This window comes from Astyanax mexicanus, chromosome 10 (genome assembly GCF_023375975.1).
Source record: "Astyanax mexicanus isolate ESR-SI-001 chromosome 10, AstMex3_surface, whole genome shotgun sequence".
In the NCBI taxonomy this organism is placed as follows: Eukaryota; Metazoa; Chordata; class Actinopteri; order Characiformes; family Acestrorhamphidae; genus Astyanax; species Astyanax mexicanus.
In genome coordinates this window covers 2,901,500-2,927,573 of record NC_064417.1, presented here as the reverse complement: position 1 = coordinate 2,927,573, position 26,074 = coordinate 2,901,500, and the positions used below count along the sequence as shown (strand labels likewise).

The 26,074-nt window shown below is 38.4% G+C and overlaps 1 protein-coding gene across 3 annotated transcripts in view; it reads right to left on the bottom strand.

The window, feature by feature from the left end:
- Nucleotides 1-26,074, bottom strand: part of LOC103038776 (connector enhancer of kinase suppressor of ras 2) — a 117,905-nt gene that overhangs the window by 72,906 nt on the left and 18,925 nt on the right. For all 3 annotated transcript variants that reach the window (XM_049484365.1, XM_049484367.1, XM_049484366.1), the window contains exons 2-4: nucleotides 14,238-14,401; nucleotides 575-777; nucleotides 350-437 (exon numbers count right to left, since the gene is read on the bottom strand). In XM_049484365.1, coding sequence (XP_049340322.1) covers nucleotides 350-437; nucleotides 575-777; nucleotides 14,238-14,401 — 455 coding nt within the window. The remainder of the gene's footprint in view (nucleotides 1-349; nucleotides 438-574; nucleotides 778-14,237; nucleotides 14,402-26,074) is intronic.

Genomic DNA, 26,074 nt, shown 5'->3' with positions numbered 1-26,074 from the left:
GGGTTCAGCTCTGCCTGTGGGCAGTCCTGAGCCAAAGTGGGCGGGGCCATGAACTCACAATCTGACGTAGACAGAGTGCTGTTCCTGATCAACTTTTTTTAAATTAGCTACTGCAGGCAATGGAGGTTGAGCAAGAGTTTCATATGCAGCATCATGTACTCATTCAGAGAGAGCAAGACCAATTGGGCTCTCTCAGGGCTCCGGCAGCTGATGGCAAGCTGCATGACCCGGATTAAAACCAGCGATCTCCCAATCATAGTGGCAGAGCTTTAGATCACTGGACAACTCGGTGCCCCCGTACAGCTCTGCATGTTTCAATCAAAAGCACTGAAAGTTGGGTGATAAGTACCTGTTGTACTATTGTGGTTAACTCCAGGCACAGTTGAACAATGTTGTTTTTCAGTAGTGAATACTCCGTCACACTGACGAAGGGCGACCTGCATCAAAAACAGGAGAGAAAAACTATTAGATTATCATGTTTTTGTAATCTTACACAGCCTGGCAAAAGATTACTGTAGAAAATATAAAAGTACTAATACTCGTCTGACAGCGGTCAGCTAGTGCTCTGATGTACCTGTCGAGCCAGGCTAGCAGGTTTTTGGCAGCTCCTATGAGGTCCACCACTGAGGTGAGGAAGTCGTTGGGCAGGCGTCGAGAGGCCCTTCCATCATAGTGGCCGCCTCTGCGTCGGCCCAGGATGAAGTTCTGCAGGTTCTTCGCCGAGGCGTTGAGCTTATGTGAAAGGGTCCGCAGGTTTTCGGTTTCCAGACCATAGTTCTGCAACAAATCAGTAAAAAAAGACATTACCGTAATCAATATTTCAACTAAGTTTTACTGTAACTTCCTAAAAATTATCCTTGGAGGTACATTTGTAAAAATAAGGATATAATATACAGATAAAAAATGTTGTGGTGCACTATACAGGGGTTGGACAATGAAACTGAAACATCTGTTTTTAGACCACAATAATTTATTGTGGTGACGGACAGTTCTGGTGGAAACAGGAGAGTTGAGGTGCACATTGAATTCTGCGTGATTTGATCAGCCGTGGTTTTATGTTTTTTGGATACAATCCGGGTTAGCACCCGAACATCCCTTTCAGACAGCTTCCTCTTACAGCGTCCACAGTTAATCCTGTTGGATGTTGTTGGTCCTTCTTGGTGGTACGTTGACATCATTTGGTTTCTTGTAGTTGGTCATCAAGGTTATGCACATTTTCTTTACAGAAAAAGTATGAATTATATGAATTATGAAATATAAAAAGGCTGTCGGTTGGCAACTCGAAATGTGAGCTCCCTCTAAAGACGAGTGGCGAGGACACTCCAGGATCTTTTCCAGTAACTTTTTCTTAAGCCACTCTTTTGTTGCCTTGGTAGTATGTTTTGGGGTCACTTTCATGCTTTCACTTTCATGATTATAAGGCACACTGACGATTTTTGGAGAAATGAAAACATTTTAAGTGCACCTTATAGTCTAAACAATACGGTAATTTTTAGAAAATATAAAGACACTGCTTAGGGACATTGTGGAATGGATTGTACCAATCAGAATTATTATTTTTTTTTACATATTTACTATTTAATATCTTATATTACTTCTTCCATGCCTTCCTATAACTCTTCTGTATTTTTTTTATTTGGATTGCTTGGATTTGTCCAGTGTCATCCATTTAATGTGTAATTCCATGTGTTATTAATAAAATTTATCTACAGGCCTATAATACGTACTGTATCAGCAGGATGGCTGAATGGAGTTGTGAGACTGAGACAGACTCTTCGACCTTGTGATGGGTGCTGGGCGGAGGCGTGCTGTTCTCATCACAAAGCCTGCAGTATTTAGTCGTCAGTGTGTGTGTACAGCTCATTAATCAGAGTAGCCTTCATTAAGGGTTATCAGACTGTAATGAAAGACACTAAGATAGCACAGCTATCAGCGGCAGGTCAGCTCAGAGGCAATGTCACACACACACTCTTTTAAACTGTTTGTGAGGCCAGATATGCACAGTACTGAGGTGTAACCTCACCTGGCTGTTTATTTTACATTATTGCTGATAAGTGGAGCTCAGAGTAATAAGAAAGGGGCTGTTGTTCTAAGATAAGGAAGGTGAAGTTTATTTACTGTATTTGTGGGATTCATTCAGGAAGTGATAAATGAAGAGTTTTGTACCATTCAGTGTCCATTTAAATTTTTTCCCATTTTTCTCCCAATTTTAGCTTAGCCGATTCTCCCATCCATTCAGCAGCTACACAGTGATGCCTCAACACAAGGAGTGTGAAGACTAGCACATCCCTCCTCCGATACATGTGAAGTCAGACTCGGTTCTGATACATCAGCTCACAGACGCCTTGTACTGATCCACATCACCCTAGGAGTAGTAAGGGGAAGAAGCACCATCTACTGTACCCACTCAGAGAGAGCAAAGCCACTTGTGCTCTCCAAGGGCTCTGGCAGCTGAAGGCAAGCTGCATGACTGGGATTCCAATGAAATTTTAGATGTGCAGGTGTGATGATAGATCACAGTATAAACCAATAGGGAGTTGGAAAGGTATATGATTATACTTTTCTACATCCAATCACAATCAGATAAATTCACTCTATCTGGATGGAGAGATTTATCTGGGTAGGGGTTTTATTGAACGAAGAGAAGCCGGAATAAATAAAAAAAAACGAGCTGAAATGAAATAGGAGTAATGAGGCTATTTGTTTTTAAATGTAAGAAGTAGAAACTTCAGATAATTGTGAAAATGTAAAAATAATTACTCCAGTAAAGTATAGATAACCAACATTTCTACTTAAGTACAGTAATAAAGTATTTGTAGTTCATTACTTAACACCTTAGAAGGTACAGATACTGCACTGGCTTGTCTGCAATTGAGAATGTGTGGAGAGTATTGAAGCGAACAAAAATGTGAGAATGATTGTGAGAATCTCTATAGTTGCACACTTTAAGATGAAGCAGTTACACAACAATTACACCATCTGCATCTGCATGGCGGCAAATGACTCTCCACACCGGGAGATGGCATTAGTCTAAATTCATAAAGATAAAAAAGATCACCATTAATCTTCTTTCAAAATAAAAAAAAACACACTTAAACACAATTCAGCTGTAGTCAGCTGTAGTCTTCGCTGTGTTTTCAGGTGCAGCTTATTCTGTACTTTCTGCACCTGCATGAAAGCAAACAACTCCCTTCACTAGACGGGGGCAGCAGTCTGTATTTGTAAAGAGGAAAAAAAAGCAGGTTCTTGAAGATAGTGATGTTCACCATCCTTTTGCTTGAAAAGCTACACTTGAACACGCTGCAGAGACTACAGCTGACAGCTGTAAAAATGATGGAGCGTGGTGTGCCACAGATACTCAAACGATGACTGACGGCCTGACTGACGACTTGATGGGCCCTTAGGCTCCTCAAAATCTTCACTGGTTAAAAAAAAAACTGCTGAAAGTGAAGATTCTCCCGAAGATTCTGCACTTCTGATGCAGGTTCCAGAATTATTCTGAGCTTCTGAGCTGTCTCAAAGATCTGCAGCCTGAGAAACATGAAGCACATAAAAGAGGTTACCCTGCTAACAATGCATTTGCTGTCTTTTTTCCCCATATCCGCATGTGGTTTTGTGGCATCATTAGCAAATTTATTAATGCATTTGTTTGATTTTGCAATGTAGTGTTAAACAAACAATGAGTATTATTATTATTGGCTGAGAAAGCACTCTTGAGAAACACACACAGAAACCATTGTACAATAAGCAAACAGCAGGGAATCCAAAGGAATCAGAACTGCAACCGACATAACTCATCGACACCCTCTCTAGGTCACATTATAATGTCGTATTCAAATGCTCATCACTCACTAAATTGCTAAATCACATCTTTTTATTGTCTCTTACTCAAACCTCATGGAAAGCCAGTAAAGACTTCAACCACACAAGATAGCCGATAACTGGATACCCCTCTCAAGGGATCATCACTCATCAATCATCAGCCCATTATGGTGAGTATCAACAAACCTAGCAAACACCACTAACAACACTCCAAAAACAACACTGCCAAAACACAACAGATTACATACTTACATATTTACTCACTAAATATCAGTACATTTAATCCTGATATTTAAACGTCATTTAAATCCCCTTTTTGAGCTATTTCTATTGCTTTTAGAGATGGAGGACATGGCAAAAATAACCGTTGACTAATCAACTAATCGGAAAAATAATTATCGACTACCGATTAGCTCTATTAAACACTCAAATAGACAACGCATCTGTGTGTGTGTCACACAAGGATCTCCCTAAACACTGGAAATCTAAGCTACCTGTAAATAAACTGAAGTGCTTTATTCAAAAAAATAAACAATTTTTTGGAGAGATACAAGTGTAAATTATATATATTTTTATAATTATGTTTTTGTTTACTTAGATCTACTATATTTGAGAAATTTCATCCAATCGGTGATCTTGTATTTTGGCTGAAAATTGGCTTATACTAATACATAGCCAATCACTTGTTCCATCTTTTTGAAAAAGCCTAAAACCTAAATCCCAGTGTGAACTGTAAAGATTACCATTGAAAGAGAATCTGCCATTTTTTTTTTTTAATTATGTAAAAAAGTGCAAAACAGAGTTTTTACCAATAGTTAGATGACGTGACAGGTTCCCCCTCCCCTCTTTTTATATGGGCTCTCTGATTGTGTAATCAGCATGGAAGTGAGCATCACAATAGAGTGTATTCTGGATCTGGCTGCTTCGCACAGGATTTTAGGGCACGGGAAGCAGCTTTGCAGGAACTTGCTCTGTGGGGTTTTGCTTTATGTAAGATAGCACAAATTCCCCTGGTTTGCTGACAGCTTTGATAACACATTCTGTGTATAGTGCCTCCAAAACCCTGGCACATGCTAGAGCGCAGGGAGAAGAACTACAGGTGAGGTGCAAACTCAGCTGTAGTCTTCTGATAGAAAGCCACGCACAAATTTTTAAATATGTATCCAAGCACTTTTCCTGGAGACGGGTTAGATTTTCCTTATATATAAAAAGCTACAACATAAAATCTGTCAATTCTCAAACTAACTGGATGATTCTTTTTCACAATGACAGCAACCAATTATACTTGTTTAAGATATTGTAGGTAAGGGACTTGATAAAAGTGAAAAAGTGAATGCTAAAACTACTGTAGCCATAAAACGAGTTCAGCACTGATTAGTATTATTCATTTGTTGAGAGTCTTTAAAAGCTTATGCTTAATAATTGTTAAATGTAGGGAATAACAAAGCAAATATTACATTTTGGCCAATGTAAACAAATGTGGCTCCTTCCTGTTGTTTTGCAGTATAAGATTTAAAGATCACGTTTAAAGATCAGATTTGGTGAGAAAAACAGATTTTTGCCACTTTACTTTCTGTATAAACATAGCCTAAAGGCACATTTATGCCTTCTGTCCATACTTTGCATTTATTCTCTCCATACTAATGCTTGAGTAAAGCGCAGCGACTCGGTTCCAATACATCAGCTCACAGATGCAGCCTTGTGCTGATCCACATCACCCTAGGAGTGATGAGAGGAAAGAGCACAATCTACTGTACTGTACACACCCAGAGAGAGCAAGGCCAATTGTGCTCTCTCAGGGCTCCGGCAGCTGATGGCAAGCTGCATGATCGGGATTCAAACCAGACCATGATATTATTTAAGACCCACCCCTACCAGGTACCACTTAATTCATGTCTGAAGTCTAAAGAATTAATCCTGGTTAACATCGCTCACATTTACAGTCAGGGATTTTACTACACTTTTTTTGCCAGTATCATTTCAGAAAACGATAAGAAAAGTACAAAAGCAAATACACTTGAATATGTATATGTATATGTATTTCCCATTAGTTTCCAGCGCCTGTTTCCTCATTATTCCCTCAAACCTAAAACAAACTGCTATTAACAGTTTATACTCAACAGCACTACATTCCATCATTAGGGAAATAGAGGACTATCATATACAGCCATTGTTGTATATTAATGAATACTCTCTAATTTAAGTTTCTAATTTAATATTCACGATAAATAATTTAATATTTGTTTCAGTTTGCCGGCACACTTTCACAAACTATCAGCAAAACATTGTCTTGATGAGTATTACGGGACAGAGTACAGCAAAAAGCCTGCCTACTGAACAAAACAACAGAGATATGATGACACTGCTGGTGCAAAGAGAGAGAGAGAGAGAGCGAGAGAGAGAGGGAGAGAGACAGCGAGAGAGAGAGAGCAAGAGAGAGAGGGAGAGAGACAGCGAGAGAGAGAGAGAGAGAGAGAGAGAGAGAAGCAGGCACATTGTTTCATAAGCATAATTGGGTCAGGTTATATTATATTTATTTATTTATATATTGCCCCTTGTATTGAACCAATTTTGCAGCCTAAGCAAGTGTGTGTGTGTGTATGTGTGTGTGTGTGTACAGCTGTTTGCACTGACCACTGTATCTATGTATGTCTATTTGCTTTATCTTTTTATTAAAGATACATTAGCTAGATACTCCTGATGCACACACTGACATATCTGCTATGGTTGCAGGTAAGATTCCCCGAAGCTGAATCTTCAATATAGATCATGTTTATGGATGAAAACCTCTGTACTGTTGTGCACCACCATTTTTGGTCTATATGAACCTTCCAGCAGGTAGGAGTGTCATGATAATTGATAGTTGATAAATGATAAAATCGGCTCAGAAATAACCTTTTCATGCTACTAATATATTGATCATATAAGTAGCATAAGAACACTGATAAAATAAAATGTAAAATTCATAATAACAATGATTTTAAAGATAAGTGTAAAATGGTTCTGCCATGCATGTGAAATGGTTATTTGGCCAGCATTTGGGTAGTTTGGAGAGTTTTTGTGGTCTTACAGGTCTTGCCGTTGCTTCCGCAGTTCTAATGAAGTAGCATTTCTTAATGGCAGTATTAGCATAGCAACCATTTAGCTAACTTGTTATGTTTTTGCTATTTCTATACTAAAAACTCGTTCCTGTTACTTTCAATCCTGTTACTCAAATAAATTAAATGTAACAGAAATGAGTGCCAGTAACAGGAGTGAGTTCCAGTAACAGGAGTGAGTTCCAGTAACAGGAGTGAGTTCCAGTAACAGGAATGAGTGCCATTAATAGAAGTGATTTTTGTCATAAATATTTATTATTTAAAAATGCAGTGTATAATCATTTCCTTAAAATAAGGACTTTCCTCAGAGAAAACAAAAAAAGGAATTAGTGAACTTGCTTTTAAGAAGAGAGGGCTTGTTCGATGCAGTCGAGACAGAGCAGAGCAGAGTAGACTCTGATGTGGGGTAAAAAGCAGCTTAGACAGCAAACAATTATGTAATTAACACCCAAACCGGCCTTTTCTCTGAGCGGTCGTAGGCGCATAGGGTAGACAGATAATATGGGCCCTGGCTAGAGCTAGATTGTGCACATCTGAGAGAACCTACACACCCACCCACCCTGTTCTCTCTCACGTTGTGCATATGTGTGTGTGTGTATCCGGGGCCAGACGTCGCATGGGCACATTCATTGAATCGGAGGGGGTTCAGGAGGTTTTTGAGTGGAGCAGAGCATGGCGTACAGAGAGGCTGCTAATCCACCAGCCGTGTGCGGAGCTGAGATAACGGGCATTTTCTCCATCACCACCACCACCCACATACACACACACACACACACACACATACAGTTACACTCAAACACAGCCACACACACACACTCACACACAGACACATTCGCAGACACAGGCCAGAGCAGAGAGTCAGCAGCTGCCCCCTGACTAATGCAAGGCACTTTCAGCACGGAGGAACTACAATAGAGATTCCCTCGGCCAGCCGCGGCCTCCAGGGCCCGCCTGTGTTGGGCGGAGTGCTGAAAGCGCTCTCTAATGCGCCCTAATGCTCTAATCCCCCAGCATGGCCGCCACGGCCCCTTTCTCCCTCACGCCTTTTTTACGGGTACTGCGGGGTGGGCCGGTCCAGAAGTTGCCAAGCTTTCCAGGGCTGATTTCCAAGTGAATTACACACAACGACTGATACTGCTATTAGAGCGTACACTCTAAGAAATATAAGTACAGATTTGTACTTAAAAGAGTACAAAGCTTGTCGCTGGGGCTGTACCTTATGTTGAGGTACAAAAAAGTACCTTTCAGTGAAAGTCCTTTTTTGTTCCCATGGTTTTTGTGCCAGTATAGATTATAAAGATTATAAACATTGTCATCAACTACAAATGGCTCAAAAACTTGATGATACAAAATTGTCTGGCTTTCAAATAAAAAATGTGCAATTTAAATATATACTGTTCATTAGTACAGTGATGCAGAATACTGAATGTACCTTTTGGCTGGTTAAATGGTACAAATCTGTACTTATTGCTGTTAGAAATGACTTTGTACTTCAGAGGGAACAAATCTGACCCTGTAAAGACCCATATTGTACCTTTGAGGGTACAATTATAAAGAATGTACCTTCGAGTACAAAAAAGTACTCATATCGTACCTCTGTTTTTTAGAGTGTACAGGGATATCCAAACTCATCTTAACACTATCGTTGGGTATACACTGTATGATTTTGTATGAAGTTTTGGAACCCTTTGTTAATTTTACAACATACAACATGACATGAAATAAAATAAAATAAAAGTACCATGGATGATCCTATAAAAAAAGCAGAAAAATGATTGGAAAATCAGGTAATCTTAACAGGTAATGTCCTAAAAAAAAAAATAACACACAAACACTAACATACATCAGGTAAATTAAACGGTAACACTTTACTTGGATGGTCCATTTGAGGGCCTCTTTGATGCTCAACTGACATTCAACTAACATTCAACTACATGTCTATTAAATGCAAATGAACTAAAAGGTGAAAGTAAATGATTCTCTATTGAATATAACCCTACATTCAACTCTAACCCAAACGCTTATCTTAATATTTTAGGATTGGGTTTAGGGTTGGATTTTAAGCTTAGGTTAAGGCTAGGGTTAGGGTTAGGTGTAGGGTTTGATTTTCTGGTTGATTAAGGGTTAAGGTTAGGGTTAGGTGTAGGGTTTGATTTTATGGTTGATTAAGGGTTAAGGTTAGGGTTAGGTGTGGGGTTTGATTTTATGGTTGATTAAGGGTTAGGGTTAGGTGTAGGGTTAGATTTTATGGTTGATTAAGAGTTAAGGTTAGGTTAGGTGTAGGGTTAGATTTTAGGGTTGAATAAGGGTTAAGGTTAGGTTAGGTGTAGGGTTTGATTTTATGGTTGATTAAGGGTTAAGGTTAGGGTTAGGTGTAGGGTTAGATTTTATGGTTGATTAAGGGTTAAGGTTAGGGTTAGGTGTAGGGTTAGATTTTATGGTTGATTAAGGGTTAAGGTTAGGGTTAGGTGTAGGGTTAGATTTTATGGTTGATTAAGGGTTAAGGTTAGGGTTAGGTGTAGGGTTAGATTTTAGGGTTGATTAAGGGTTAAGGTTAGGTGTTGGGTTAGATTTTAGGGTTGATTAAGGGTTAAGGTTAAGGTTAGGTGTAGGGTTAGGGTTAGGGTTAGGGTTAGGTGTAGGGTTAGATTTTAGGGTTGATTAAGGGTTAAGGTTAGGGTTAGGTGTACAGTTAGGTTCTATTTTGAATCATTTACATTCAACATATGTTTAAGTTACATTTAATGGACATCCAATTAAGTGCTAGTTGAATGTCAGTTGAGCATCAACAAGGCCATAAAATGGACCATCCAAGTAAAGTGTTAAAGACCCATTAAATAGGTTAGGGCGTTTTCACACCAGAACTATTTGGTCCGGTTAAAACGAATTCCCGTTTGTGGTCCGTTTGTAACTTAAGTGCAGTTCAATTGAGCAGGTGTGAAAACAGTAATCGCACTCCTAGAGGAGGTGGTCTCGGCCCGGTCCCAAACGAACAGCTATTAAATATGGTCAATTTATCAGTTTAAACTGATATATTAGCCAGATAACGCTGATTACCACAGCTATGAACAAACGAACGCTGTGTCCATGCACGCGTGATCTGTGCTGCGTTCACAGCTCACAGTCGCGTGACTCGGTTTACTAAGTTTACATCTGCGCTGCTGCACGTCCAAACACTGTGTTTGAAAGCACAGCGTTTCAGCGTTCATTGCTGAAGCACAGAATCTTCTCCCACGCCAGACAGCTCTGACCAATCAGAGGGCACAGCCTGCTCATGTGGTTTATTGGTGCGCATTTTGGTGCGTTTAGGTTTTTATGCTTGTGTGAAACCAAACCAAACAGAGGGAGAAACGTTCCAAGGAAACAAATTCATCTGCAGATGATCTGCATCGTCTGATTCGCATCATAGAAACGAACTACAGGTGTGAAAACGCCCATACTGCTTACTCTCTATCACTAACATCAGATGAATATCACCTGAAAGCATGCCTCTTCAAAAAACCATAGATGAGAGGAGGAATCAACCATAACATTAATGACATCAATCAGCCTCCTGAAGCTTCCAAAGCGTCCCATGCACCTCAAACAGCAGCAACACAATGAAAATCACTGGTTGTGTGTAAAACGGGTAAATTGTAAAGCGTGCTTTGGTTTCTAGAAAGGTGCTATATAAGTTATATAACTTCATTATCTCATTTATTTAATGATGAGTTGAGTAAGAAATTGCCAGTGCCAAGGTAAAACAGGGTTAATTGCATTACACCCCAATCCAATCACCAGCCGTAGCAGCGAAACCAAGCAACTCCTGTCCTTCCCTTTCCCACCGAAGAAGCCATCAAAGGAAAAAAAAAGCTCCCTGCTACTCAGATATAGTGATCCAAAGCTACCTTGCCAAGCTCGTGAACCACACTGAAGTAATTTACTGAGAAGGAAAAAAGTGGTTGATGACAAAAAGGAAAAGCCTCACGCTTGTCTTGACTATAGGGCTCTGTTGGCTGTTGCCAGGAAGAGCGAGACCAGGCCTACGAGCGCAAGAGACAGAGAGAGAAAGAGAGAGAGAGAGAGAGAGAGAGAGAGAGAGAGAGAGAGAGAGTTCAGTGTGTCCTTGATAGCAAGCAGCTGCATCCCCAATGACAACAGCCCAGATCATGAATCATAGGCTGGCCCCTCCTTCTGCACTACTTGTAAAATACCCCTGCCTGAGTTGCAGCATCAATAGCAGCTTCCGGCAGCAGCCGAAGTTCAATTCAGCAGCGCTTAAAACTTTTTCTGAAGCCGTTCCTGAAACGCCTCACATCATCCCCGCCTGTCGCTCTTAATATTCAATTATTAACCCGTACTTAAGTATCAAACGATAAATAGATTCGATTAAAGATCAGCAAATTCAGCAAAAAAGGAACAACCTTCGCACCTTTGGGTAAAAAAGCCGACAACGGTCCAGCTGTCTAAAGCGCTGCCACTATGATCAAGAGATCGCTGGTTTGAATTCCCATCATGCAGCTTGCCGTCAGCTGCCAGAGCCCTGAGAGAGCACAATTGGCCTTGCTCTCTCTGGGTGGGTACAGTAGATGTCGCTCTCTCTTTCCCCTCATCACTCCTAGGGTGATGAGGATCAGCACAAGGCTGCCTCCGAGCGTTAGCGCTGTGATGTTACCCGGCAATGCTACAGCATCAGCAGCAGCTTGAAAATAGTTTTTAAACTAAAGTATTTAATATTAATTTACAATGTAGTAAATAACACAAATATTATAAAAATAATAGTAATATAAGTTTTGCCTGGTATTGTATATCTACAATATAGTGTTGCAAAAAAAAAAAAAAAAAAAAACTCTCATTTCAAACAACTCCTGCTGTTTCTTTGGTGTTTATACTGTATATTCTTTCACATAAAGTAATAAAGTAACCTTATTATTACACACCAGATTTATTCATATAACAATTTGGTTGATTATCTTCTTGATTATATCTTGATTATTATGCTGCAAAAAAAAAAAAAAAACAGCAAAAATAAACATTTATCATGCTCGCACGTAGCATCAGCACGGATGAGCACTCACTTACTCATCTTTCAGCATGAACTCAGCAATGGAGATCTGATATGAGAATTGCTTATGAAGGCCAGTAAACGATTACTTTCTGCATCCCTGGCCACGTCATTGAGAATTAGCGGCTGCTTTGCTCGTGTGCGAGCGTTTATGGCATTTTATTCAGTGGCCCTGGAGGGTCAGTCCCAGAGGAACTGACTTCTTGTCACAGCCATGCTGAGCCACAGGGATGCCGACATCTGCCTGATTCACATTAGCAACAGCTAGCGGCGAGAGTGCAGCTAAAATGTCTCTATTATCCTCCTCTCTATACTCGAAAATCATTTAGAAGCTATCTATAGCTGTGGGTTGCTAGTTTGGGGTGTTTTTCCAGAGCTGTCAATTAATAAAGAACAAATACTTCATTACCTTACTTCTCATTTAAAGTGTTTTCTTTATTTTAATGACTGATATTTACATTGTAGATTCTCACTGAAGCATCAAAACAATGAATGAACACATGTGGAGATTTATGTACTTAACAAAAAATGAGCTGAACCTCCACAGTCACCAGACCTGAACCCAATCCAGATGAGCTTTGGGTTTGGGGTGAGCTGGAGCACAGAGTGAAGAAGACAAAGGGGCAACAAGTGCTAATAAACACCTCTGGGAACTCCTTCCTTCCTTTAAGAATTTCAGGTGGCCACCTCTTGAAGCTCATTGAGAGAATGATGCCAAGAGTGTGCAAAGCAGTAATCAGAGCAAAGGGGGACTATTTTGAAGAAACTACAATATATATTTTTTGTTAAGTATATAAAACTCCACATGTGTTCATTCATAGTTTTGATGCTTCAGTGAGAATCTACAATGTAAATAATCATGAAAATAAAGAAAACACATTAAAAAACACAAGGTGTGTCCAAACTTTTGGCCTGTACTGTATGTAAGGTAATGAAGTATTTGTTCTTTATTAATTAACACCTTTGGAAAACACAGCAACCCACAGCTATAGCTTCTAAATGATTTGGTGATATGACAAAACACTGAAAAAAAGTGAAATATTAAAAATACAAGAATTTAATCAGAAATCAATGATCCGGAATTATTAGTCATAATAGTAATAATAAAGCACTCCGAATATCTCCATATATCCAGGATTAAAGTCAAATAAATGATAACACTGCACAGATATAATCTGTCTCTAGTAGATATATAATGGGAAATTATGAGAACAGTGTGAATTTCTATTTTGCTAAAAACAGTAAAAAAAAAAAAAAGTAGTACCCTGATGTGATAATTAGGGGCGGGTGATATGGCACAATACTTCAGGGTATAATATCGTGCACCATATTTAAAAATGTTGGTGATATTATTGTGTACGGTACAATAAGGCTACTATGGCTACTAAAATACATTCATTTTCAATGGGGCATATATGCAGCTGAAACAGGGAACATCCTAGTGCATCCCAAATTATATTTATAACATTAATATTTTAATAATAGAACATTATATTCATTATGGCTTTTAGTAAAATAAAATGTGTTTTGGGGAGTTGAGTAGTGCACTATAGGAACTTTGTGGTGCCGGCTAAGCTTTTTTTGTTCTTAAACTTTAAGTAGTTTTGAAGCCATTACTTTTGCACTTTTACGTAAAGAGTAAAAAGCTTGAGTAAATACTTTTTAATACTTACTTTTTAATACTACAGAAGTATTTTTAAAACTCTATACTCTATACTTCTACCAACAGAGTATTGAATTTTAATATTTTGACACCTTTTTGTTGTGCTAACTTCTGGCTAGAGCTTATGAGCTTGTAGCTATACTTTATGTAGCGTAGCGTTGGAGCTATAGCTCAGCGCTGGGCGCTAACTAATGTGCAGAGCTAGCGCGCTGACCTTTTCCGCGGTGAGGAACGCTCTAATCAGGCTACAGAAACCCAAACTGTAATCCAGGTCTCTGCGGGATGCGGTTTGTTACCTAGCAGGCTAATTTGTTCAAATTTGCGCTTGTATTTTAAGCTTTGTCTGCACTTTTTTTTCTTCTCTGTGTGTGAATAACCTTTAGCACTTTAGCATTATTGATCTCTTGTGCAAATATTTGTGCACAGCTAAAATCTGCAGCGAGGGTGAGGGTGTAGTAAACAACACGAGCGCACTGATCAATACTGCATGTAACAGCTGGTAGGACACTATCTTTGCGCGAGTAGCGACTCAGTCTGAGCATTGTCTCATTGTTTGCAGGCTAATTAGGGAAATAGAGAGACTCTTTAAGTATGAACTAAAGCAGCTCACCAGTGCACACAGCAGATCCACAGCCTCCAGTATGAGTTCTTGGTGGCCGATGCGGGTGACCCCGAGCTCCTCCAGCTCCTGGTGGGTGATGTGGAGGAGCTGTTCGCCCGTGATCTTCTCCCTCTCAAAGTTCTTAATGTACTGCTGCAGGCAGTCATCCAAGCCTGGTGGAAAAAAACACATCAGAACATCATGGTTATATTCATCAAATTTTAAGAGTTCAGAAATCAATATGTGGTGGAATAACCCTGGTTTTTGATCACACTTTTCATGCATCTTGGCATCATGTTCTCCTCCTCCACCAGTCTTACACACTGCTTTTGGATAACTTTATGCTGCTTTACTCCTGGTGCAAAAATTCAAGCAGTTCAGTTTGGTGGTTTGATGGCTTGTGATCATCCATCTTCCTCTTGATTAATCAATTTGGTAAAATCAAAGAAACTCATAATTTTTAAGTGGTCTCTTATTTTTTTCTGTATATTTCATAGCAAACATCTACAAAAACACATACGCTTTCTAACATGTGAAGTGATACTGACCTGTCATAAACTATCAAAGAGTAATACAGCTCAGAAACAGGCCAGCTGTTAGTGGCAGGATAACATGTTATTCTTGCCACTGCTACACCAAAAATAATTTAAGTGAGCTCACCTGATTCATATGTAATAGTATTATAACATGTAATTAATAATATCCTCTAATAATGGTACGTATTCACAATAATAGGAAGACAAAGCAGGCAACAGTGGGTGGGGGTGTAAACTAAATAAATTCATTATTTATCACCTGCAAAACACTTACTGGCACCAAAGGTGCTACATAAAAAAAACTTTGTTTTTTTATATCCTGTTTATTCTGCACACCTAAGCAGAGGAGACCGCAGCTGGAAATAGCACTGCTGTTAGAACTGAGAAGAGAAACTGCTTCTTAGAATATCCACAGATTTCTCTGTGAATTAGCCAAGCTCAGATCCTCAGACTTCACACCTATGTTTTGGAAGTGTGCCATAATTCACTCTTTTTACCTGTTTTTAATTTTGGATAAAAGATGCTGCACTATGAAATAATATAATAATATAAAACTATTTAACTGTAGCAATGTTACCTGTTTTAAGTCCCCCTTTTCCACAAATTGTTAATTTCCAGTATTTGCAAAAACTGAGATGCGAGAGCATGGTTGCATTGTGCTTAGATTTTTTTTTTTTTTTTCTGATATAAAAAATATAAAAGCAAATTTCAGTTAAATAATAGCGAAGTGAAATAAAATATTTTTTTGTTCTGTTAAAGTGCTTTTTTCTATTTATTTTTTTATTTACAACACTGCACTTACACGATGTGAGAGAGAGAATGAGTGAGAAGGAGCATCAGGTGCATCTGTCAAATTCTCAAACAACAGGCTATGTGGAGTCTATGTATACAAATCTATGTTATTATCAGTACAGTGATGGCGGCGCCCGGAGCTACGGCGAAGCGCTATGGGAATTAAATAGCGTTTTTTTTATAAGGTTCTTGTGCACTTGAGCTACTTTGAGCCTGGATAACAGTGTAAATAGCTATTTATCGGGGCAAAATATGCCCCAATACGGCCGTTGTACAGAGTGCTGGGCAAAAAACACAAAGTTACTGTATCTCAAGCTGCAGGAGAGCGGAGGTGGGCTATTCAACAAAGGTAAGTACTTTTTATCATGTTTTGCTTCAACAAAAGTCAAGTAGTAAGTCTGTGTACTAAACATAAATATAAATCCTTATGAACTATAGTACTCTTTAAGGCTGTTCATTATATATCATACTATATATCACAACCTACAGCATATACATGCCTTATAATATATAAAGAAAAAGTACAACGCATGCCATCCACAGCCACAGCCCCAAGTTAGCCTTGGAATTGGCTTTTCAGCAGATTGGCAGAGACTTGATGACACCACTGGAAGAGAAAGTCCCCTTGCCTGCGGGTTTACTAAGAATAACTTCCTTTACTGACCCCCCCCCCCCCCCCACTCGCCATGCTTTGGGACATGGCTGCTGGATTTAGGCATCAGCAGCTCCATGCTTGAGTCCCTCATCTTCTTCTTCCGCACATAAACAACAGCTGAGACCGTCAGAGCGCGTGCGTCCCCGCAGCAAGTGATAATAAATACACCCTGACAACACCCTGCTTCAGAAATACACCCTGCCTGACAAAATACACTTTTAGCTGTTTGCATTTTTTTTTCGCTAATTCGGTTAGCATGTGTCATCAGGTTATGCCTTTTACTTCGCTAGCTTTGATACTAGTGATCTATTTTTTGCACTGATTTAGGATGCATTTCCCAATAGTAATTAATTATAGCTATTAACGAACTAATTTACAAAAAAAAAATGCTAGTTTTGCAAAGTTTCCCAAACTAGTTTTAAGTAGTTCTTTATTAACTCTACTTCTGCATCTTCTGAAAAATGACCTATCGATATACAAACATTTTCCCATTATTATTATACTACTAAGTTGCAAAATAAAAATAACTATAATTATAAAAATCTACGGTATATAAAAATAATAATAATAATAATAATAATAATAATAATAATAATAATAATAATAATAATAATAATAAAAACATTGCACTTGCAATTACTACTTATCACATATTAAACCTATAAACAGGCATATAATGAACCGTGCATATATTTAGAGAGGCTCAACAAATAAAACATTAAATAAGAAATAATGCAATAAAAAAGAGGATAATGCCATAAACACAAATGCCTCTCAACCTATAAAATGTATTGCTATCACTATACTACTACTACTAAAACAAAAAAAAACAAAGCTAAACCAAAAAAAAAAAAATATATATATATATATATATATATATATATATATATATATATATATATATATATTGAAAAAAGCGATTTTATTTATTTATTTATATTATATTTATATTTATTATGCCCCAAAACACCCAGTTTGAAGGGTGTTTGGAGTAACTGTTAAAATTTCTGGATCTCTGAATGCTGTGGGAGAACAGAGGTGAGCTATTCATCAAAGGTAAGAACTTTTTATCATGTTTTACTACATTTTACACCAGAGTTCTCCTTTGATGTTACGTTCACAGCGGTACCAGTCCAGAACCAGAGCCTAACCCGTTTTAGATAAATTCACGTGTACAGAGAGTCTCCAGCATCCTCTCGCAGCCACCTGAGATCAGCACGGGCCCTAAGAGCTCTTTTAACTCCTCGGTAATGCAGGTCTTTTGTGCCGCTGTGCCGTACACAAGAGATGGAGACCCATTTGAATGGAGGAGCTGTGTTCATTACTTGAATTGGGCACAGCAGCTGCAGCCCCTATAAAGGGCACAGAGCAGAGTGCTCCTGAGATCAGGCTCCTGCCAGAAACATGAAAGCATCCAGCATCATCATGCTGCCCATGTCGGCATCGCTCACGTAACGGCAGCAACCGTTTGGACTGAGATGCTCTCCACAACAGCGAGCACTGATTATAGAGGACGAGGTATAGATCCTGGAGCAGTCTGGGTATCATAAAGATAGAGGTTCCTTATATAAAGTTATTAGGGATGGGCAATACATCACAAATATCAGAAACAATATACCTTTCTACATAGTCATATATTATATACAGCTCTGGAAAAAAATTAAGAGAGCACTTCAGTTTCTGAATCAGTTTCTCTGATTTTGCTATTTATAGGTTTATGTTTGAGTAAAATGAACATTGTTGTTTTATTCTATAAACTACAGACAACATTTCTCCCAAATTCCTAATAAAAATAATGCAAAGAAAACAAGTTCATATCTATAAAGTTTCAAGTTTCAAGTTCAAAAATCAATATTTGGTGGAATAACCCTGGTTTTTAATCACACTTGTCATGCATCTTGGCATCATGTTCTCCTCCACCAGTCTTACACACTGCTTTTGGATCACTTTATGCCAAAAAGTGTAATCATCCATCTTCCTCTTGATTATATTTCAGAGGTTTTCAATTTGGTAAAATCAAATAAACTCTTCATTTTAAGTGGATGTACTAGTGCATCTCCAAAAATATTTTTATATTATTGAAAAGTTACTCTATTCCAGTAGTTCCATTCAAAATGTGAAACTCATATATGATATAGATGTATTACACACAGAGTGATCTATTTTAAGTGTTTTTTTTTTCCCCAAAAATCAGTATATCTGAAATATTAAATATCTTTAGAATATTAAATAAGACAGATGGTCTTATATAATATTGTTATTTTCTGAGACACTGATTTTTGGGTTTTCATTGGCTGTAAGCCATAATCATAGATTAATCAATAAAATAAATAAACATTTAAATTGATCCCTCTGTGTGTAATACATCTATAATATATATATATACGTTTCACATTTTGAACTGAATTACTGAAATTACTGATTTTTTTTTTTTTTTTTTTAATGATATCCTAATTTTTTGAGATGCACTAGAGTGTACACAAAAATCACAACTAAGTTAAGTGAAGATGTGCAGTTAGTCTATGGTTCTGGACACCCATATCAAAAGTCCTCATGGTCTAACTTTGAGTGGAATTGCTCTGACCAGACCCTCTTTAGTAACTTTATTATGTGTGTGGAGTGTGAAGGACCACATATATAGATGTTACTCTTAGTTTCTTTGTTTCTGAAGTTAAAGCTGATTGATGGAGATTACACCCAGAGCATTATTATTATTATTATCTCTGCAGTAAACCTGGAAAGCTTTTGTCAGCTGAACAACAGTACATTCTGCCGACTATTTTTACTTGATTTTTATTATTTCAGCAGTAATAAGGACGTTTCAAACACCAAACACTGTCATTTTGTGGGGAAGGACGGGCGTCAGTGACTTCGAACCATCGCTATCTTTGAAAACATTCCTGCCAGCAGATGTAATTGCTCATATGAGAGGAACAAGAGAGAAGTCAGGAAAGAAAGAAGCGATGAAACCCGGTCCATTGTTCAGTTTGCAACACATAAAACCAACTTCATTGTTCTCCACCCACGGATGGCAAATTGCTGTCTAGCTGCAGAATACCTCAGGATTGTTGTCCTCTGAATTTTAATTGAAAACCCTCGTTTTGTCACCCTGTTTTTTTTTTTTCCTTTTTTTTTTGCACACTTCTTCTCGTCCCTTTGTGCGGTTTTGCCTCTCGAGCTAGTAATTATCACTGTACACCTGTGGCACCGCCTCGGCTGAGTGGCAAACACGATTTTTTAAACACGCTGATCTCTCGCCGCGCCGCCGAGCCGTTATATAAAGCCGCGATGAATAAAGAATCAAAGAGACCACAGTCTGGATTCTGGTTCCAGTGGACCCGTTGGGGCTATATAGCTATGACCTACTTTCACATCTTCTCCAGTGTCTTGCACAAATAAATCCAGCTATACATTCACTTTCATCAGTGCCTCTGAGGGAATGATTCTGAAAAGGAATACGAAGAAATGCGTGTATGTATTTCCCCCAGAACCCCCAGAACCCTCACTAACCCCCCTTTGCACAGACCGGGGCCATGGCTGGCATCACTGTTTATATTATCAGACCAGTTCCTACAAAAAAAAAAAATATATATATATATATAATAAACAGGATTGAGCATGTAAATAAAGCTTGTAGTTCAGGCATGTCTGCTCACGAACAACAAAACCAGTTTTTTTAACCCCTTAACAGACCTTGGCCCATATATAGGCTACAAGCCTATATTTAAAACATTTTCCCTTCAACAAAATAAGTTTTAATACGTCCTGGAGACTCCAACAAGACATGAGGAGAAGAGGAGAAGAATTCCACTTTTAGATAATGTTAGATCTGTAAGAGGTTTCAAGCCCAATTTTTTACATTTAAAAAAGACATAGAAACTAGTCAACAGTAACTAAACAAAAAGGTTTGGAGGACACAAACTTTTTAAAAATAAAAAGATAAAAATCTATACAAATTTAGGAAGGCATGCATAGTATGATTTGTGTTCATTATAGTTATAAGTTACAGAGACAGTTGCAGATTTACAATATTTGAAAATATTCCCTATTACAATAATAATTCGAATTTTCAGTAATCTTTCTTTTTTTTTTAAACCTGTTCATCTAACGCTTAAAGAAATCCTCAAGACGTAGACATGTAATATGAGGCACAAAATAGACAATAATGCTGGCCTGTTAAGGGGTTAATAAATATTGTGTATTTTAAATAATATTGGTATATTATCCAGCAGATAGAAGAGATTCTCAACCAAACCATTGCTCAAAAAGAATGCTTCAACATTTACAAATAGGCACCTCTTTGCCCATATTGGCATTTTTTTCTATTTGAGTAATGTTCTAATCCATACTGTGGCAATAACTACTTAACTAAGTAAAGAAAAAAAGTTCCAGGACTTTGAAAAGTATCCTCAAGTGCAGTCGCAAAGAACATCAAAAATGTTATGATGATGAAACTGGCACTCATCAGGACCGCCCAAAGAACGGAAGACCAAGAGTTCTCTCTGTTAAACAGGATAAGTTTGTCAGAGTTTCCAGCCTTAGAAACTGTTAGTTAACAGCTCTCCAGAAAAGAGCACCTAATTGCTTTTTCACAGAGTATTTTGGTTTGTTTAACACTTTTTACTTTACTACAGTATTTCTTATATGTTCCTTCATAGTCTGGGTCACTTTAGTATTTATATACAATGTTGGAAAATAAAATAAAAATACTGAGAAACAAGAGGACTAAAATGACATGGGCCTTGCCATGAGCACATTGCCCTGTGTTCTAAGCCTTACTTACAAAATAACACCTCAAAACTTTTACAGGGTTGCATGTTTCCAAGCCATTCCCAACCATGAAGTAATACGTTGCTATCCCATGATTCCCCTTTTGGCTTGTCAGTATATGGTATATATGGTATATTTTGTAAAATGATAAAGTGCTGCACATCACTTTACTAATGTTAAATCTGGCAATGCTTTTTAAGAACTCAATGTCTTTTCTCACTTATGAACACAAATCGAGAATCTGAACTTTCTCTTCTCATTCTAATGTACTTCAAGTGAGAAATAATATCAAATTACATGCTTTTGTTATTGACTACTAAGGGTAAGGAAGTCGAGGAGGCTCTCTAGATTTGTCATAGAGTGACGGCAAGAATGTGTTTTAATGAGAAGATGATGATTCACACTCAAGTGCATGAGCCTCTTTCTTCCACATCATCTCCCCAATAGCCGCGCTAATTAGAAATTCTCCAGGCTGGCAGAGGGCAAGAGTTCACAAGAGAGAAAGTTGCAAGGTCTAGGTAAGACGTGACAAAAGAAAGCAAGCTAAGACACAGCTCCCCTTTGAAAAATGCATCATTTATATCTGCATCAGCAACGCCGGCATTGCATCCTGATTCCCGAAAGCTCGGAGATAACACTCAGCATAATTTGAGCCATCCTTCCGTGTGTCCGCTCGTGCTCATCTTACTAGCAGTTTGTTGCATGAATCTGAATCTTTAAAGAGTAAATCTCAGAAGCTAAACCTTTGGAATTCAGAAGTTCTGCACTGATTTCTAATAAATGTGGACCGATTTTTATTGAAAACATAATTATAGACAAACACAACCCAGATAGCAAAAAATCTCTGAGGCCATTTCCGGGCTGAATACCTCATACCAGACCTGAGTTGCATCAACTGGCTCCAGATTGTAATCTAGGCACGATTTTGGCCCAAATGCTTGGATCACATGTGCCAACGCCTCTGTTGTCAAGTATAATATGGCAATTGGCCTATGCCACTTTTGCCAACAGCCCAGTTGTTCTGTATAATATGTGAATCTGCCCACACTTTTTTTCAACACCCATGTTGCATATAATATTAAGTATAATATGGGAATTGGCCCTCAACACTTTTTCCAACACTCCAGCTGATGAGTATAATATGGGAATTGGCCCTCAACACTTTTTCAAACACCCTGTCTGATGAGTATGATAAAGGAATTGGCCCTCAACACTTTTTCAAACACCACATGTGTGCTCACATTTCTACATCATTCACTCCTGTCCTGCTCTATTCTGCTCCAGTACAGCTCCTCCATCCAGCTGGCCAAAGCAATTTTAACAGGAAGTGTGACTAACAGATTCTCCATCCCTCTCACAGATTATCAATAGAGCGGGCCGGCTGCCTTACTCCTCTCTCTTCCTGCTGGAATCACATGTCCTCGGGCCTCGCTCTGCTTTTAGTTCGCCTATTTGTCATGAATTCAGCGGAGATGCTGGCTTGTCTGTGCTTAGTGCTGATACTGGGGTTTTCCATTCATGCGGGACCTGTTTTGTGCATATCTGCACACATGCGTGAGGCTGAGTTACTGCTTACAGGCACTCGCTTACAAAGCAAATGAAATATTAAGGGGCGTGCAATGTAGATTCTGTAGTTTTCTTCTCACTGTACCTTTCAGATTATTGCATTGTCATATTAGTCACATTACATATGCGTATTGTATTTTTTCTGAATATCTTTCTATTAATTCTAGTTAGACAACCAGCAATAAAAAGCAAATACAAACTATTAATAGCTCATTGTCTATCAGGGTATGAGCAGGGATCAGGGAAAGCACTTAAACATGCAAGGCAGTGTGAGAAACACTGATTTAGCCAATCAAACTCTTTTAAAGTCAGTAATTACAAGGATCTAGTGGTTGGTGCCCACTGCATTAGGTGTAGCAGCTCTCAGATTCTCGGGTCTCTTTCTTGTCTGTCTCTTATTATTGTTTTTGGATTGTTTTAGAGAATGTATAAGCTTGATTGCTAGTTTAAGTATAATATCGAATCAGATCATTATAGCTAAACTATATGTCTCAGACCAGATAGGCACATTTTATTGTATTTATTGTATTTTGTCATTTAAAAATCAAGCGAAAGACATATACCGTGTACCGCAATTTAAATGAAAGGGAAATGGTGCTTTATTAAACTTACTAACTTCATGATATAGGGATTTATAACACAAATAAAGCAATTATCACTGCTGAAAACACCAGCGAAGCTACAGATCGTCGCTGTCCAATGAAAAACACTTATCTGCAAAACAGCAACTTTACAGGAGAGAGAAAAAACCTTGTAAAATTTCAATGGAAGTCAATGTAAAAAGAGTTTATTTCAGTTTATTTCATTTTGATGAGTTTCTATTGGTCCGTTCATCAAGAAATTTTGGCACAGTGTAAGGTTTTTCTGTTCAAATTATGTAGTAAACAAAAAATCGTTCATAGATCAAATTCATAGGACAGCGACGATATGTCTTATGAGGTTTAAATGTAATACTGATATTGTAAAAAAAAAGTGCTACGGTCTCTCCCACAGTCAGCTCTACCTACAACCTACAGTCTCCAGACTACGATACCCAGGATGCACCACACTCTGACTCTCACACCATCACATGACACTGCACACGGCACCTCAAGGAAGCCAATCACCTGAATACTGAACACCTGCTCACTGCCTTATATAAACTCCTTATTCCACTTTACTCAGTGCTGAGTATCATTGCTTTATTCAGTCTACAACACAGTACAATTCAGTTTATGGTATGTTTTCTCTCTCTTGCTGCTGTTCACCGGTTTTGACCCTGCTCGTTTTGACTACCCCTTGCATTGCCCATTTTTTCAATAATCGTGTTTTATCAAATCTGACTTCATCTGCTTGGCAAAAGCCTTCCTATCAGTCATCATAGAAACCGACTGGTCCGTAGCTATGAGTGAATCTGGTGAATCACTGCCTCGCTCACCCTGGGCGGATGGGGTTGGAGCTGATATGTTGTGAGCACACTGCATGTAGGCTAGTTCATCTGCCAGGCCAAAAATACTGATTATTCAGTCCGGACCTGTTAAGCCTGTTGGTAAAAAACACAGTGAGAAGCTGGATCAATATGGCACAGTTAGGATAGCATGGCTGCTACTGAGAGCATCAGGAGAACGCATGGATCAAAACACAGAAAATACCTCTGCTTAGAGAAAGCTTTAAAGTAGCGTTAATAGTCTTAATTACAAAACTCTGCAGAAGGCATTTTGTATTTGAAACATGTGACGACACCCAACCCAGTCTTTATGCATTTGAAAAGAAGGAGAGAAATATTGTATTGTATTGTATTGTGTCCCATGATTTTTGCCATGTCCAGGAGAAAGTTAAAGAACGTTGCAGTGATTTGTGGGATATGCAAATGGGGCATCCGGCATTGAATGTGGATGTGATTTCTGCCATAGACCATACGATCCTACGATTCAAGCACAAAAAAAAAAGATCAAATTCATCATATAATGCTTTAAAAACAATTCTACCCTCATTGTTTAACAAAGCCCTTTTTGTAACACATTGTTTGGTTATCCCTCATCATGACCAGCAGCTAGAACATTCTTCCTTCAGTCAGAACTGCTTTATACTTTGTCTCAAGATATTACAGCTAAAGCTAACACGTTTTCCTCTTGATTTCATATTAATACTCCAAAGACTACTCTGCATTATCAGGTCAGCAGCCTCTTCAACGTGTTAAAAACTGGGACTGGAAATGAGATTTTTAATGCTCTCGGGACTCCTGGGGTTTTGATTAGCAACCCTGATAATGTGAAGCTTTTACTGTAGCAAAAGACACGGAAAAAAAGATAGAAAAAGAGCGAGAGACATAGTGCCATCAGGTTTATTTTTATCTGTTCTACTGGTAATATTTCCTAGACAAGAACTAGACAAATTGTGTGTATAGAGTTAAATTTGCACATCTGTGTCAGCAATGGGTGCATACAAAAAGTAACTTAATGTTTTCACAAACATAAAAAAAAAACATCAATAAACATCTATTTTCTAGTTTATCTTCATTCATAAGTAGGGTTGCAACGGTATGAGATTTTCACGGTATGATAACCGTCTCGGAAAATACCGCGGTATCACGGTTATCACGGTATCACAGTTTGTTACATATATTATTAAACTGACCCTTAAAGAAATTACAACAAAGTTTTTTGTTCAATTAACTATTTATTGTAGAAACTACACCATCAGGTGAAGGAAACCATGTTTTTCCACTACTCTTAAGGGCATTAAGAGTGTATATATATAAAAAAAGTTGGTATATAACCAGATACTGCAGAAAGAGGGGATTTATTTCTGACATGATCCTCACAATAGAGATTTCTATTTTAAGGCTTTCACTACTTAAAACCTTCAACATATGAAAAACAGGCACGTCAGAATTTGAAAATGAACGCATGTAAATGAATGGCGTCTTTCACATCCAGTCCGGCCAGGACCTTTACACGGACACGTGAATCCATTGTAGCACGCACTTCACGCCTGTACCTGCGTGCCCGAATTTCGGATAACTCAGCGCTTTTGCGGGCGCTTACCGCATGGGTTGTGCACGACTACAAAGAGGTTTTATTTAGGTTCAGATTAAAATTATAAACTGAACACATACTTTGCGCTGCACAGCGGGGTGGTGTTCTCGGAGATGGGAGAACAGGTTTGATGCATTTCCTCCTTTAGCTGTGACTTTACGGCCACATTGATTACAAGCTTGTTGATTACAAGATTACAAGTCTGTTTTCAGGCTGTTTGAATGAGCGAAATATGATCAGAATTATGTTAATTAACACTAACATAGAAGCATAGAACTATTATTTAATTAAAATGATTTTTAAGAACAGCTAAACACAGTGCGGAGAAGTTCACGTGCGAGAGAGAGAGACACAGAGAGAGAGAGAGAGAGAGAGAGAGAGAGATTTGCGTGTTCTGATATGAGCTACTCACAGTTAAAGGTTCTCTTTTATCTCCTCGTGCTCATTTTAGTCCAATACATAATTCTGCAGTTTCTCAGTGTTTTCTGTCGTATTTTGCGGCTAGCGCGA